Genomic DNA, 17,462 nt, shown 5'->3' on the forward strand with positions numbered 1-17,462 from the left:
ATCTAATTCCCTGAACAGGAATCGAACCCCAGCCCCATGCTTTGGGAGCAGGGAGTCTTGGCCAGTGGACCACCAGGGAAGTCTTGGCCCTGATTATTTTCTCTCTTTTGTGATCTTTCTTGATCTCACTTTCTTTCTCTCTGTCCATTTCCCTGGCTGTATTGCTTTTGCTCATATTGAATGAGGCTTTTATTCTGGGCCCTGAGATTGTGCTTACAGGAAAATGACAAGCACAGGACTTGTGATTCCTCAGTTTAAAGTCACTTGCTCCAGCCTAAGTCAGGTACTTGCTTATACTCTGGAGTTCAGCATTGGAATTAGAGTCTACCAAGGTGTTAATCTTAAGGTAGAGGTAGACATGGGCAGGATTTCAACATTCCTGGCTCCTTTGAGGATCCTGTGACATTGATATTTCAATTCAGTATTACAATATGAACTATTCTCTGTTTCCTTGACGTTGTTCCGAGTTCCAAGCCTTATGGACCCAAAGTTTTGCTTGTAGTATGTCTATTATACTAACCAGAATGTTTCCTCCACCCAACTGTCCACTTTACTTATATCCAAGATGAAAGTCTTGAGCATTATTCAGAGTCCACATCCAATACTACCTTTCACCAGACTTGCCTGAATCCACAGCTTCATATAGCCTGTCCTGATGCCTCACACACCTTGTGTTTCTGTTGTGGACTAGAAGTATGCTTTAAATTACTGTTCTTTGCATATTTGTCTTTTATCTCTACTATATTATAAACTGGGCTTCCTTGGTAGCTCAACTGGTAAATAATCCACCTGCAATGCAGGAGACCCCAGTTTGATTCCTGGGTCAGAAAGATCCGCTGGAGAAGGGATAAGCTACCTACTCCAGTATTCTTGGGTTTCCCTGGTGGCTTAGCTGGTAAAGAATTCACCTGCAATGCAGGAGACCTGGGTTTGATCCCTGGGTTAAGAAGATCCCCTGGAGAAGGGAACAACTACCCCCTCCAGTATTCTGACCTGGAGAATTCCATGGACTGCAGTCCATGGGGTTGCAAAGAGTCGGACATGACTGAGTGACTTTCACTTATACTATAAACTTGGGCAAACTCCCAGAGATAGTGATGGACAGGGAGGCCTGGTGTGCTGCAGTCCATGGGGTCATTGAGTTGGATATGACTGGGCAACTGAACAACAACAACTCTATAAACTTCTTGTTAGATTTATGGTTTTATGCCATCTTTATATTTTGTGCATTTATTGAATTAAGTGAATTAAAGTGTGTAATAATTACAGGAAAAAAAAAAAACCAACCCAGAAAAAAATCATGTGGTCATCTTGATAAATGCGGAAAGAGTAGTTGGTAAAATCAAAACTTCTAGCAAACTGAGATTAGGAGAAAGAGTTAGTAACTCAGTTATGTCCAACTTTTTGTGACCCCATGGACAGGAGCCCGCCAGGCTCCTCTATTCATGGAATTCTCCACACCAGAATACTGGAGTAGGTAGCCATTTCCTTCTCCAGGGATCTCCCAGATCAAACCTGGGTCTCCTGCGTTGCAGGCAGATTCTTTACCATCTGAGCCCCCAGGGAAGCCCAAGATTAAGAGGACCCTTCCTTAATCAGATAGAGTATTTACAAAAAGCCTACAAGAAACACCACATTTAGTGGTGAAATAGTGAAAGATTTCCTTCTGAGATTAAGACTTTGCAGGCACGGGGACATTGCCTATTGCTCTGGAGCACCCCCAAGATTCTCTCACCTTATTAAGACTCCAACCTGTGTTGACATAGAAAACTCAGAAAAATCCTGGCAAAGATAAGAGAGTATGAGTGGAGGGGAAGAGTTAAGGAAAGTGGGGTTGATGGGAATGTAGCTTCTGAGGAGCTGTATACACAGAAGTGCATGCGTGGCAGGTACCAGAGTGTTCCTCCTCCTGAACTCAGCGCCCTGGACCCAGCTCAGCTGTAACTTGTTCCTTGCTCTGGTCCTCACTCCTCTTGCCTCCCCTGGCTGTCGATCTCCCTGCTCATCTTAGTCTTATTTTTTCTGATCGTGGCTTTATTTCTCCATTTAATTCATTGATAGTCTTCAGCCATGTCCTTCCTGATGCAGCCTCATCCCAAGAAGCTTCCTGAGGAAGTAAGAGAAATATATCAGAGATACTTCTTATTTTAAAAACCATCAACTGCTGGGATGTATATAAATTGAACTGCATGTTTTTTACTCAGACAGCATAGTATTTTTCTGAGTATGTGGATAAGCCCATGCACAAACACACATAAATGAAAAGAAAATGAAACAAAACCATCATTTCTGTGCTCGGTAAGGAAGGCAAAATGAAAAATGGAACACTTTATAAATGAAAAACAAAACATATTTGGCATGTCCAGGGCTGCATTTCACCTTGGCAGCTTTGCCAAGGTCATCTTCAAAGCCATCTCCAGCACCTATAGCTCTGACTTCTGAATAAAGAATGTATTTGCTTAATTCCCCTGTGAAGAATTCACTGAGTAAAGACCTAGTTCCAGAGTGTCTGTGTGGGTGATGCAGACTTTCATGGTGGCCGCCACACAGTATTCCTCCATGAGAAAAATCAAGTGACTCCAACCTGAAACTATGACTCCAAGATATTACTTCAAGTTTACAAAAATATTAAAGGTGGTTAAAAGGTGATTTAATAAATCAACAATTTGAAATTATTTCTTTAATTGGTATATTAGTCAGGTTTTTTCAGAGAAACAGAACCGAAAGGATATCCAGGTACAGATACATAGAGACTTATTATGAAGGGGTGGCTCATGGAATTATGGAGGCTGAGAAGTCCCTGATCTGCTGTCTATAGGCTGGAGCCCCAGGAAAGCTGGTGGTGTCATTCCAGTCCAAACTCTGAAGGCCTGAGAACCGTGGGAGCCAGTGGGGTCAGTCCCAGTCCCAGTCTGAAGTCCCCAGGGTCAGGAGCTGATGTCCAAGGGCAGGAGAAGATGGATGTCCTAACCTATGCAGAGAACAAATTGGCGCTTCCTCCAGCTTTCTGTTCTGTTCAGGTTCTTAATGGATTGGACAATGCCCACCTACATGGGCCATAATCTTTATTCAGATTGTCGACTCAAATGCTAATCTCTTCCAGAAACAACCTCACAAACACACCTTGAAATAATGCGTGCCAGCTATCTGGGCATTCCTTAGCCCAGTCAAGTTGACACATAAAATTAACCATCACACTTGGGAAAGACATCACAAAAACAGAGTTTGCTTCTTGGGGACTAGAGCAGGACAATTACATTCAGTCTTCTTGGGACCTTATTTCATCTTATTTAGATAAGCTAGTTAAAGCTCTTTGTTTGGATTCATTTACCTTATCAACTCATAATAAGGTCTTGCACAGCACATCATTTATATAAATAAAGCTATCCATCTAGGGGAAAAAGTTCTATCGTGTGCAAGATTTTCTGTTTTTAGTTATTTCTGTTTTGATCAAAACAGGACAAAGATAGACTTATTTTTCAATTCCACGCCTTTTTTCATTGCAAATGAGAGATAATATTTTTAAATTTCACCCTCCTAATCACCTGATGTCTCAGTGGATCTTTTTCATTTTTTTTAGTTTTAATTTTTTTCTTCTGTTTATTTGGCTGCTTGTGACATGAAGGATCTTTTTTTTTAAATTTATTTTAATTGGAAACTGATTACTTTACAATGTTGTGGTGGTTTTTGCCATACACTGACATGAATCAGCCATGGGTGTACATGTGTCCCACCATCCTGAAACCCCCTCCTACCTTCCTCCCAACTCCAGCCATCTGGGTTGTCCCAGAGCACCAGCTTTGATGCCCTACTTCAAGCATTGAACCTGCACTGGTCATATATTTTACATATGGTAATATACATGTTTCAATGCTATTCTTTCATATCGTCCCACCCTCGCCTTCTCCCACAGAGTCCAAAAGTCTGTTCTTTCCATCTGTGTCTCTTTTGCTGTCTTGCATATAGGGTTGTCATTACTGTCTGTCTAAATTCTTAGTTCTTAGTGCATGGATAGAATCCATGCCCCTGCTGTGGAAGTCCAATGTCTTAACCACTGGACCACCAGGGAAGTCCTCTCCTGTATCTTAAGATCAGCACTCTCAGCAGCATAGAGGCAATAGTTGAATTCAGAGAATAGAGGATAAGATAGGTGGAGAGTTGAGGACTGAACCTTTGGGAATCCTCACACTTAGGCAGAGGGAGAGATCACTGGAGAAGTAAAGAGTTCCAAGTCAGTTGACTAAGGCAAAAATCAACTAGCCCAGTTGGTGTGTTTTAACTAATAATGAACGTTGATCTAAAAATGGAGAACCCCACCAGACATTCAGAATCCTAATTTATTTTAATGTAAGAATATTTTTTAAAAGTATAGTCTTTTAGGTTGATTTTATGCAAAATACCATATTCTTATGTTATGCTACTGTTAGAGACAGAATATATGGATGAACCTTAGGTTGATTCAGTATGTCATCTCTGACATCCCTATGCTTTTTAAAAAATCACTTATTCATCTCATAGTTGTCCTGAGAAGATAAGTGAGTATCACAAAGATGCAAGTTAGTTTGCTTTCTTTGAATGATTGTAGCTATGTAAGTTTAAAGGGTTAATCCTTGATTACCTCTCTTCCACCTGCCAGAGCAGAGCTCTGACTTCCAACTAAGGAATGACATTTGCCTCTCTTTCAATCAGAGAGACCCCCATTACACACCCAGGGCTTCCACAAAGTCATGACCCCCAAGTTTTGAAAATTATGTTCTGTTTGTTACTTTTATAATTAAGGCTTCCTGTACAGTCCTTAGAATTCTTAGTCTCTTGCCCAAATATCTCTGGTTTCTTCTCAGGAACAGGCACATTCTTTGTAACACTTCTGCAGCAATGAACTCTTTATTTTTAGGTAACCTCTCTGAACCATAAATATTTCCGCACACACCTGGAGGACAGTCTTTCCTTGGGCCGACCCCTTCTTATTGAGGACATCCGTGAAGAGCTGGATCCAGCCTTGGATAATGTATTAGAAAAGAATTTTATTAAATCAGGCACCACTTTCAAGGTGAGCTTTGAAAAAAGAAAAGAGCAATGGTGACATCTACTTATCTTTTTGAGCACAGCAGCGAAGGCAGTTTTCTTCAGGTGGTAGTATGCTGAAAGAATTATTTCCAAACTCATATTTAGTGTTTTCCTTAAAATATATATATATATATATGTAACATATATGTGTATATATATACAGCGGGGAGAACAGTATCTTGCTAACAATAGCCATTTATCTGAAACTAAACAAGATATGAAGGAAAGGCGTCTGGTGATTATTATTATTATTGTTACACACAAAATGTGTATATTTTAGCAGCTCTGAGAAAGGTGGTTTCCAAACCATGTATACTTCTGTACAGTAAAACCTGTGTTTCCTCACTGAATAAAATGGCATTTTTAATGAAGTCTAGGGACATTGATTTTATTTCTCTATTAACTTTCAATTCAAACTCACAAACTTTGGTGGAAGCAGTAGAATATGGTTTCTGATGACTGGTGATAACATGAATTGTTTTCAGTACAAGTGTTTCTTTTTTAATTGGTTTCATTCTTTACTGTTAGTTTTCTTCAGTTTTACTGAATTGACGGCATATCTGATCAAGAATTTTTTGCTCTGAATAATTTAATTTCATGAATATCAGTGAATAAGAATGCCAATTTTCTTGTTAAATAAAAAGATTTATTTAGAGGAATGTTCTTCATAGTGTGAATTCTTTCCTATGCCATATTTAATATGCCAAAGGAGGTTTTAGTACGTCCATTCCTGAAAGGGCTTTTAAAAGACCCAGATTCTTACCTGCAATGTGAAGGCTGTGATGCCTGAGAATTAGTGCCTTAGTGGTGTGGTTTTCACTCACATGCAAGATTAATATTAATTAAAAATTTAAGTCATTTAAAATTTTAGAATTTCCACCTGAATTTTAGATAGCAAGCCCAGTTGTTTTTGATACACTGAAAGTTGTTATGTTTAAGATAAGTTATGTTTATAAGATATGTTATGTTTAAGATATGTTTATCTTTCTGAGGAAAAAAATTGGCATTTTTTTCCTCAAAAATTTTAATTAATCCTTTCTCTTGTCAAATGTACTTCAGATATGACTGTGAAATGCAAAAAGAAATAGCACTTCTTATAAACACAACAAATTTCTGTAGTAGGAAATTTCCTCTGGTGGAGAAAAGCAGTCAAATCTTAGACAAGTCTGAGTTTTCCTTTATTCTAGGGGCCCCCAACCTCTGGGATCTAATGCCTGATGATCTGAGGAGGAGCCAATGTGATAATAATGGAAATAAAGTGCACAATAAATGTAACGTGCATTCTGAAACCACCCCCCGCCCCAGTACATGGAGAAACTGTCCTCCACGAAACCAGGCCCTGGTACCAAAAAAGGTTGGGGACCACTGCTTTATTCAGCATTTGTTTTGGATAAATTTTTCATTTAATTTTCTTGGCGTCATGGCTAAAATCATCTTCAGGCAGGAAGAGAATTTAAACCACAAGTTTAAATTATTCTAAGAGAATATGATTTATCATATAAGTTCAGTGATTAAAATTTTACAACTGGTTTTTGTAATTCATTCAAGTTTCACTACATTGACCTTTGGTAAATTCCCTCCTAAATTGAACCCAAATTCCTTGTCTGCCCTTTAAGCTGTGTGTAATTTAATATTTGAATTGATGTAGGTGAAAGTTGGCGATAAGGAATGTGATGTCATGGATACATTTAAACTTTATATTACGACGAAGTTACCAAACCCTGCCTTTACCCCTGAGATCAATGCTAAGACGTCAGTCATTGATTTTACTGTTACCATGAAAGGACTTGAGAACCAGTTACTAAGGAGGGTAATTCTAACAGAGAAACAGGTAATAATTTCTCAAGGTAAAGAACTTCTACCTATAATAAATTAATGAAAAAAAAAGAACTTCTACTTATAATAAATTATAATAATGTTTTCATGTATTAGGAAATTGTTGAATATATGGAAAGGAAAAAATGAAGCAAATCATATTTACCTTTGTTAGCATAAATATTTGTTTTGTAGTCTCAAGTCTTGTTGAGGAATCATGCAATTCACCTCTTTTCTGATCCCTGAAAGTACATGTGCACACACACACCACTCTCTACTTCTGACTTTAAGGCTTTGGGTATATTGACTTTCATATCTACAGCCCTATAGATGAATAGTCTTGAGTTTCACCTGAAAAATTCAATGAAATGATGATCCTGAAGAAAAAGAAATTGCTCTGGATGAATATTATTAGTAGTTTTAACTACTACACTGCAATAGTAATTGATATACTTGGCTATAATTGATACTACCACACTCTAATAATCTAATGATGTAGGGAGCCTTACTTTTATTTTAATTCAATAAAATTTATACTGAAGCAGAGAAATTAAGTATAATTGACAGTTCTAATAAAACAAAGAGCAATTTAAAGCTGGAAAATTTTAAGGGCCTGATAAACTAAGTTTTAAGATAAAGCTCAGAAAACCTTAAATGTTATAAATAAAATATAATTTTATATATTTTGCTTAAATATAACTAATTTTAAGGGCTTCCTAGGTGCCTGCCAATGCAGGAGACATAAGAGACGTGGGTTTGATCCCTGGATCGGGAAGATTCCCAGGATGAGGAAATGGCAACCCGCTCCAGTATTCTTGTCTGGAGAATCCCATGGACAGAGGAGCCTGGTGGGCTATGGCCCGTGGGTTTGCAAGGAGTTGGACACGACTGAAAGACAGTTAGCACATAGCATAGCACAACTAATTTTAGTATGAAGGATTCAAGGAGAAGGCCAGGTTAGAAATAGTAATGGGAGGGTGAGAAAAAGAAGGGTGGAAAAGGAGTAAAAGAAGAGACGTGAACAGATGGCAACAGATACAAAGGAAAGACTCAAAAAGGGAAAGATACTGACACCAAAAAAATAGAGGGCTCAGTAAAATGAGAAGTAGAATCCCACCTGGTTAATAAGAAATGGCTGACTTGGGGCAGGCCCTTGAAAGACAGCCAGTGCAGTGGGGTGAAAGGGGCCAGTCCCAGCTTCCACTCTCATTAGCTGTGTGATCTTAGTTTCCAAAAAAACAGCTCAGGGTTTATGCAATCCAGAAACGGAACTCTCTCACTTCTAGAGTCTGGCAGAGAGCATAGGCCCCTCAGTTCACTGCCTCTATCACCTCTTAAGGCCAGGCTGATTCATATCAATGTATGGGGAAAACCACTACAATATTATAAAGTAATTAGCTTCCAACTAATATAAATAAATGAAAACAAACAAACAAACAAAAAGGCCACATGGTCTCAACTATTGAAAATCAGTCCTTCCTTCTTGGTCTACCTGGTGCTGTTGGTCTGTTCTGAGATGTTGCCTCATTGGTTTAGATCCCCAATGCAAGCTTTGCTAACTTCTTAAGACAGGCCATTCTGCTGTCTAGGGTACACTCCTCATCCCCAGAGCACCCTACACCCACTCCTCTAGGCTTGAGCTTCCTCTTCAAGAGAGGTGCTTAGGTACTTATACCAACCTTGCTGGAAAAAACACTTAGTCTGCGATGTTCAGAGGGTTTTTTTTTTTTTTTCCTATGCAAAAAAAGATTCTTAAAATTATACTTTGAAAAAAAATTTTCAAACTTTCAGAAAGGTTACAAGACTGGTCCATGAACTCTCATGACTGTGATGTTTAACCTTCCTAACAATCCTGCTCTTATACCCCCATCTTTACAGATGAACAAATGGAGACCAGGGAAAATAAGGTCTTAACCCATAAGAGCACATGGACTTTCCACCCTGCCAAGCCTCGTAGATAAGCTGTACTTACAGGTCATGCTGTAAACTCACAAGTGTCCACTGTACCACAATGCCTATTTTTCCATATCACACTGAAAAGGATGCTAACAAGATTTCATCTTGTCCACATATTCCTATACTGCCACCCAGGGGGTGACTGTTTTAATGCAGACTATTCATTATTTATTCCCCTTGGGCTTCCCTTGTGGCTCAGATGATAAAGAATCCACCTGCAATATGGGAGACCTGGGTTTGATCCCTGGGTTGGGAAGATCCCCCAGCGAAGGGAATGGCAACCCACTCCAGTATTCTTGTCTGAAAAATCCCATGGGTGAGGAGCCTGGTGGGCTACAGTCCATGGGGTCACAAAGAGTCAGACACAGCTGAGTGACTAACACTTCACTGCCTGTGCAGCCACGATCTTACCACTAGCCCATCAAACACCCCCAAACCACTAGTACAGTGGCAGTATACACTAGCATTGGAGTTAGAGGACAAGGTATTAGGCCTATCTCTGCTAGCAACTGTGCTCAGTTGCTTAGTCGTGTCTGACTCTTTGCTGCATTTTGAAAAATGAATGGGTAGGAGGGAGTATCCCTTGTGGTCTAGTGGTTAAGAATCCACCTGCCAATGCAGAGGGCATGGGTTCGACTACGGTTCTGGGAAGATTCCCACATGCCAAGTGACAGCTAAGCCCATGTACCACAAAAGCCCGTGTGCTGCAACTAGTGACCCAGCACTCTGGGGCCTGGAGCCGCACCTGAAGCGTGTGTGCCCTGGAGCCCATGCTCTACAACGAGAGAAGCTGCCCGAATGAGAAGCCCGCACACGCAACAAGGAGTAGCCCTGCTTTCCACAACTAGAGAAAGCCCACCCACCGCAACAAAAACCCAGGGCAACCAAAAATAAGCAAATACATCTTTTTAAAAAAATGAATTTAGGGGGACACGTTCCTGCCCTCTAGATGCTCAGAATCTAGTTAGAGGGATATAGCCTACACATAAGTTATGATGCAAGCCATAGTAGATGTACAGATGAATGCCATGCTGTGGGTTTTCATTGACAAGTTGATTTAGGAAGAATTTCTGAAAGTTTTTTGAGAAACTTTCTCAAATAAGTAGTTTAAAAACACATTTTAAATGCAGTTCTAAGTACAGTGTGATTCTGTGTGAGATCAAAAAAGAATGCTGTGAAGAATGCTTTTGAGACAATTTAATTTACTCTATATTTAGTATGAGTATTGTAGTCATATTACATTTTCTGAATTTGAAAATTGCACTATGGTTGTATAAGAGAATGTCCTGTTTCCTAGGAGATATGTTTCAGTTTTTAAAGGTGAAGGATGATGACACATGCACACAGTTCAGCAGTAATAATAAGTATTATAAAGAGAAATAATGGTAAAGCCAAATGTTATTTGATGAATCTAGGTGAAGGGTATATGAGAGTTCATGGTACCAGTCCTGTAACTTTTCTGAAAGTTTGAAAAAAATTTTTCAAAGTATAATTTTAAGAATGCATCACTTATGTAGGAAAAAAATATATACCCTCCAAATATCTAATTTAGCCCTTCTGATAGAAGGAGATGCAAAACAATGGAAAGTGGATTTATATTGGCAACTGACTATGTCAGGTCAAGTACCAGGTGTTCCTGTAGTCAGGTCCCAACTCAGAAGCTCCCATCAACTTAAGTATTCTGTTCATTTCTTGGTTTTAATGCCTCTTTGTTTCTGTCCCTTCTGACTGCAAATATAGTTAGCATTTCTCACTGAGGGCGGTATGTTGGGAACAGGGCCAAGAGAATGGGACACTCTAATTTAAATAAATGTAGAGGTGGAAAAAGCCTGGGCAGAATTATTTTAGCAGAGTTATCCCATGCATACCAATGTACATGCTACGGAAACTTAATGCTAGTGGGCATAATTTTTTTTTAACAGTCGAGAGAAACAAAAATACAGATTTGACTAACGATAGTGTCGTTTCAATGGTATTTCGGTTTAAACTTTTAAAAATGAATAATAAACACTAGTAAGTTGGATTTGCCATAATAACTGGTAATTACACTTCTGATGATATTTTTTGTTTTTTTTTTTTTAAATAACAGGAGTTAGAGTCTGAGAGGGTTAAACTTTTGGAGGATGTGACTTTTAATAAGCGGAAGATGAAAGAACTTGAAGATAACCTCCTCTACAAATTAAGTGCTACAAAAGGTATTGTGTTATTAAGAAATAATCACATAATGGATTGTGGATAGATTTCTTGTACCCTCTTTTCAATGCCCTCATGATTATAGATGTCAGGAAACAGTTGAGTTGTCAATGCAAAAACAAGCGAGGCAATTTCCATCTAGATATTACAGAGAGACTGCAGGGAATCTGATTTTTAAATTAGCAACCAGCATCTGAGCATTTGATAATAACACAGTTTTCTTGATATAATTGCTCTCTCCTGAGAAAAATAAGGGCTCCCAATACAGCTAGGTAACTCATAATAGGCTAATTTGCTTGCCTGAAGGAAACTAATGTGCTCCATCTTTTTTCGTGTTGTTTTTAGATCAATTCTTTCATTTGGTCTTGAAATGCTGTTGCCACAACGGGTTTTGATGTGTGTAATCTTGTCAGAGACACTTGAGCAGCCAGAGCTCAGTCACTCTTGACTTGACTGGACCTCCCACGTAGAAGCTGGGATAGGTTCACCGCCAGGCAGTCAGGCCATCGTCCCAACCCCTGATTTGGGGATATACTGTTCTGTAATAGGCAAAATACAGCAACCTAAATTCTATTGTTCATTAGCAAACTAATAATAAATACTTCAACTCAATGCACGTGAGTTCGAGCAAACTCTGGGAGATAGTGAAGGACAGGGAAGCCCTGTGTGCTGCAGTTCACGGAGTCACAAAGAGTCAGACGAGACTTAGCGACTGAACAACAACAAATGAATGCTTTCCAGAAGCACCTTAACTCCTGGATATATATTTTTTTAAAAAAGGGAAAACTTAACCTCCCAGAAGTACATTAAGTGTCACTTTCACAACAGCCTCTAGCGCTTTAAGGTGGCTTCATGGCAAAGGTCTTTTATCTGCCTTAATTGTACTGCTTGCGCTGATAAAGTTGCCTGTCTCTTGGTCTGTGACTTGTGCCAGCCATTTGGATGGATACCTCTGGGCATTGTAAATATTACCAGCAAGGACTGACTGAGGGTTCCTCCCCTGATCCAGCCAAGAGCGTACTGGATCAAGACCTCTTTCCTATGAGATTAGTCATGATTTGGACTTCTCTCACAGACCTAACATGCCCATGAGAGCATCTCAGCCCCTTCCAGTAACATCCACCTGCTCCCAGGTGGGCCAGAGCATCTCTCTCTGAAGGTATCCTGACTGTTAGCTCAGCACATCCAGAGCATCTTTCTGTATCTTAAAACTGAGTTTATTGTCATAGACATGTTTATGTCTATTAAGAAGGGTGAAACTAAAAACTAAAATCAGCATTTTTCTTCCTGGTCAGACACTTCCACTATCTCCTAACGTATTAGAGACATAGAAGGACCAGAGTTCTCAGTGTCAAGGACTGTTGGACTAAAGCAGGAGTAGAAAGTGTACAATTCATCTGTAAGCTGGTGGGTAATGTTTGAGTCAGCCTGAGCTGTGAGACAAATGGGACAGAAAAGTCCATGATGCCATGAGGGGACCCATCAAGATGATAAAGTAGGCAACAATGCCGTCACATAAGGGACAGCTGAAACCACTGGGACCGGAGGGAGACATGAGTTTTCTTTAGACATTTGAAGAAGAACAGACATGTGGGCTATCTTGAGAACTGTCTTTTGCACATTTTCAGGCAGAGTTGGATAACCCCTAGGCCGGAATGTTTAGAACAGATTGAAGCCTCGGATAGATAGCTGGACTAGAAGCCTTTCTGTGTCTTAAGATTCACCCTTGTACCCTGTGGGCTTTGAAGAAGTCAAGTTGAAAACTAACGGGATGATTAGAGAAGTGATGCATCTCGCTTTGCGAATTTCCCATCTTGCATTCCCCGGCTTTCCTCTTTGGTTTTCAGGTTCCTTGGTAGATGATGAATCTCTCATTGGTGTCCTCCGCACCACCAAGCTAACAGCCGCTGAAGTCAGTGAAAAACTACACGTAGCTGCAGAAACGGAGGTCAAGATTAACACTGCCCAGGAGGAGTTCCGGCCTGCGGCCACCCGCGGCAGTATCCTCTACTTCCTCATCACGGAGATGAGCATGGTCAACATCATGTACCAGACCTCGCTGGCCCAGTTCTTGAAATTATTTGACCAGTCCATGGCCAGGTGGGGCCTCACCACCTAACTACCTCCCCCCACCAAATTTTGTGTGTATTGCTACTCTCTTAGAAATAGATTTTTACTTCTTTGATTTTTAAAACATATTGCAGGTCTGAGAAGTCTCCACTGCCTCAAAAGAGAATTACAAATATTATTGAATATCTGACCTACGAGGTTTTTACATATTCTGTCAGAGGCTTGTACGAGAACCACAAGTTCCTCTTTGTACTCCTCATGACCTTAAAGATCGATCTTCAGAGAGGAACCGTGAAGCACAGAGAGTTTCAGGCTCTCATTAAAGGTGAAGGGCTTGGGATGTGGATGTACTATGTAATGGAGATTGCTTTTGATATGCTGTTTGATGTCCCGTAGACCCATTCTTATAATACACAGAGGAATTACATTCTATTGGAAGTGAAGTTCATTTTTTCCCCCCCTGATTTCTATTCGTTTTGCTCTGGTTACTCAAGATGACTTATTTCAGGTCTGTGTTAACTCTGCGATTTTTAGTTATGTCATTAAGTTAAGTTTGAGCTTTGTTGCTTAGGATTAGGACATTCAAATGCCAAAAGGGGAAATAGTGATTCGGGGGGTGAGCTTTCTACTGCAAGAGAGCAATTCCTTAAGCAGAGGATTATAATGATGTTATAGAGTGTAAATTTAAAAAGAAAGCACACTTGTATTTCATATTTAAAGTGAATCCTATACATTGCTTATCTCCATGTTAAAAGTATGATTAAGGAGAGAAAAAAGTGGTATTTTCATTCAATTCAGTTAAACAAAGTATTATGTCTAAAAGAAGGGAGTGATTGCATGTGGTTAGTGAGATCATAAAAAGCTCCTTGGAAAATTTGCCTTTGCAGGTTAAGCCGTGAAGTTTTCCAGGTTATTTGATACATGGGAAAATGCTCCTATCTTTTCTTTTTTTTTTTTTTTTTTGCTCTTTGGTAAGTCGTTTAGTAAATAATTTTCTGGCTGCCCTTCTCCCCCCAAAGAAGAAAGTGGCATTTGAAATGAACATTGAATGATAGGCGAAATGAAGAGAATTTCCGTGCTGAGCAGAGCAGCATGAGAAAAGAAATGACTGGAGTATGTAAATTGGTGAGCCTTGATTCCCAGGGGAAGGATTTCTTGATCTGGTAAGAAATTAAGGGGTTGTGTGAGGTGGTGATGTGATCCTTTTATTGTTCTTTAGGAAGGTGACTCTGGCAGAGAAGTGTAGGATTAATGAAGTTCAAGGGAGTCTGTTAAAATTTTCCCAGCCACAAGAAACGCATTCCCATCCTAGGGTGAAGACAATGGGAATATAAAGAGAGACAGATAGGAGAGATCATGAAAGTAAAATGGCAGAGGACTTGGTGTAAGAGCCGAGAGAGGGTCAGAAATGAGCCTGAGAGTTCTGCTGTGTGCAGAGATTTCTGGTCACGATGGTTGAAAGAGAGCGAGTTTGAGAAGTGTCAGGGTGGGGACCTAGTTTTAGTCAGGAGAGGCCAGGTTTTGTGGTCATAAAAACAATCCCTGAATTTCAACACAGCAGAAGTGTACTTCTCCTTTACTGTCCATATCTGACTTGCTTGTCATGGTCACCCAGGAATCCAAATTGCTTTCCATAATCACTATGGAAAAGGGACATGATATGGCAAATTGTGTGCTGGCTCTTAAAGGTCACACAAGTCACTTGTGCTCATATTTCATTAGCTATAGGAGGACTCATGATCTCATCTAAATTCAGAGAGGGCAGGGAAGTGCCTTCTGCCCTGAGCTACATCCAACATGGACACTGCATCACAACGTCAGTGGTGGAAGGTAGTGGATAGATGGATAAGCCTGAGGTTTGGCAGCAGGAGTGTGGACATGGAAATGCAGAGGGCTGGTGCACAGCTGTGGGGCCTGGGGTTCCAATCAAGAAGTTGCAGGGCAGGGGAACTTTGTAGCTAGTGACAAAGTACCAATCTCTGTGGACAAGAGCCTATCTGGCCCCCAGATAGGATTTGTCATGGCTCGGAGGATCCCAGGCTGTGACTGAGACAGATGAAGACCGGGGGAGAGGTGGGGTGGGGATGGGAGGGGGGTTGTAGATCTGAAGCATTTCCCCATCAAGACACAAACCCACCCCACTCTCCCTCTCCCCGGCCAGCACAACCAGCCAAGCCACGGCCATTCCCCGAAAGAGACTAGATTCTTTGAGAGAAAGTCAGAAAAGTCTTTAAATCAGAGGAGACAGAGAAACACAGCAAAACTTGGGGTGGGAATTTGTGAGGAGGATTTGATTTGTCACAGAAGAAATAAAGAAGGCTACACCTCTGAGCTGTGGTTAGAGCATATCTGTGATCCCATTTCGTAAAACTGGAGGGTCAGAGAGAACCAGGCTGTGTAGGGTCAGGAGAGTCAGTGAGAGGAGTTTGAATTTAATTTACTTGGCGATAGGGAGTCATGGAATGTTTTATGAGCAGGGAAGTAGCATGAACAGAGCCGTGCTGCAGAAGGTTAATTTGGGATTTTTATGGTAGGTGGATTGTCAGAAGTACAGTCAGCACAGCACACAGGGAGAGTTTTTTAAAAAATCAAAACTGGTTTAATCTACCGTTTGTAGTAATTTTAAACTGGCTTACAGTTTGACCAAATTATTTTTTAAAAGATGGTAGAACTTTGTTTTTAATGCCTTTTTTTTTTTTTTTTACAAAGTTAACAAACATAACCCTTAGATCATTGATATCTTCTATCATTTTGAACTCAGTACTTAAGGGGGAAAGAAAAAAGACTTATTTATCAGAGCAGAAATGTTTGATTTCCCAAGAGTGACCATCCTTTTGTATTAATTCCTACTTGTTTTCTGCAATATCTGGAAGGTGCCTTTGACTTTCTTCTTCAACTGAGAATGTCAGAATTCTTTGAAAAATGGAACAGCTACCAGGGGCAATCCTGCACTGTAGAGTAATTGATACATCTGTTCCCCCTGCCTGGTTATTTTAGAAAGACATCATCTTTCTTTTGTCGTAAACCACAGACAAAAAGACACCTTAGGGGGGTCTTCTCTGGCCTTGCAGGTTGGATTGGACCCAAGCCTTCCAAAACAGACAGAGAGTTAATGTCAAAATAACAGCTCATGATTATATAGCTTTTACTTTGGGCCACAAGGGTTGTTAGCTTTCTACATGCATTAATTTATTTAATCTTCACAGCAATCAATCTGATGGATTCTATTATTATACTCATTTGGCAGAAGAGGGTACTGGGAGAAATTGAGTTCTTTGTCCAAGTTTATGTAGCCTGTAAGTGGCAGAGCCAGGATATTTGGGGGGAACAGGATAGGCTGTGATTGTTCTGGGCTAGTTTAGGTGCATGGTATGTTGAAAACACCTATGTAACTTAAATGTCTTCTCTTGATGTCTTTGAGGTGTATGATGACATGAAATCATTGTGTGTATGTGTGTTGGGGGGTTACAACCGAGTAGAAAAGGGATATGTCTTATCTCCATGTTAGAGCACTGCATGCATACATGCTAAGTTGCTCAGTCGTGTCCGACTCTTTGTGACCCTGTGGACTGTAGCCCACCAGGCTCCTCTGTCCATGGGATTCTACAGGCAAGAATACTGGAGTGGGTTGCCATGCCCTCCTCCAGGGAATCTGCCCAAACCAGGGATCGAACCTTCATCTCTTATGTCTCCTGCATTAGCAAGCCGATTCTTTACAACTAGCGCCACCTGGGAAGCCCGCGTGAGAGGAGTAAATCCCTTAAATCTGCAGGTGACTTTCTCTAGGGCTTGCTTCTCCTACGGTAAACTCAGCGTTAGCAGAAATGGTGCTGGGGTAAGGCTTCCTCTTTCACCGAGTCCCTGTGGGGATGGAGGCGTCGTCGGAAGATTTCCAGGTTCTGGAGGCGGTGTGGCACTCAGAGCCCCTGAGTCCGCAGTGGAGGGAAGGGACTTACAGGAAGGTCCTCCAGGTCGTCCACCTTCTCAGGAAGATGCCGGAGGGGAGAGCAGAGACCTGTGATTCCCTCCACCCGCCACCTCCCCTGTTTCTGTCCCCAAGTCAATGAGTGAAATGGGATTTGATGAGTTCTTTAAGAGGATTATAGGATTTAAAAGTTCACGAACCACTATTTCCTATACATCTGAATTAAACAACAGAGGTGGAGTAATTATGATAAAACATTACTAAAGACATTCAATAGAGGACTTTGAAACTGAAAATATAGTCATACCTCTTGGTGGACATTGTCACATTGAATGTGGTCATTTAACTGGTGATTTGCTTTCAAAATGGGCTTCCCTGGTGGGGAAGCCTGAGCTGGTGGCTCAGATGGTGAAGAATCCACCTGCAATGCGGGAGA

General features: G+C 40.5%; 1 protein-coding gene across 2 annotated transcripts in view; it reads left to right on the forward strand.

Annotated features, from left to right (window-relative positions):
* DNAH8 (dynein axonemal heavy chain 8) overlaps nucleotides 1-17,462 on the forward strand; it is a 322,922-nt gene that overhangs the window by 222,874 nt on the left and 82,586 nt on the right. For both annotated transcript variants that reach the window (XM_043450439.1, XM_043450440.1), the window contains 5 exons: nucleotides 4,895-5,050; nucleotides 6,716-6,898; nucleotides 10,928-11,033; nucleotides 12,879-13,131; nucleotides 13,236-13,426. In XM_043450439.1, coding sequence (XP_043306374.1) covers nucleotides 4,895-5,050; nucleotides 6,716-6,898; nucleotides 10,928-11,033; nucleotides 12,879-13,131; nucleotides 13,236-13,426 — 889 coding nt within the window. The remainder of the gene's footprint in view (nucleotides 1-4,894; nucleotides 5,051-6,715; nucleotides 6,899-10,927; nucleotides 11,034-12,878; nucleotides 13,132-13,235; nucleotides 13,427-17,462) is intronic.

This window comes from Cervus canadensis, chromosome 28, assembly GCF_019320065.1.
Source record: "Cervus canadensis isolate Bull #8, Minnesota chromosome 28, ASM1932006v1, whole genome shotgun sequence".
NCBI classification, from domain to species: Eukaryota; Metazoa; Chordata; class Mammalia; order Artiodactyla; family Cervidae; genus Cervus; species Cervus canadensis.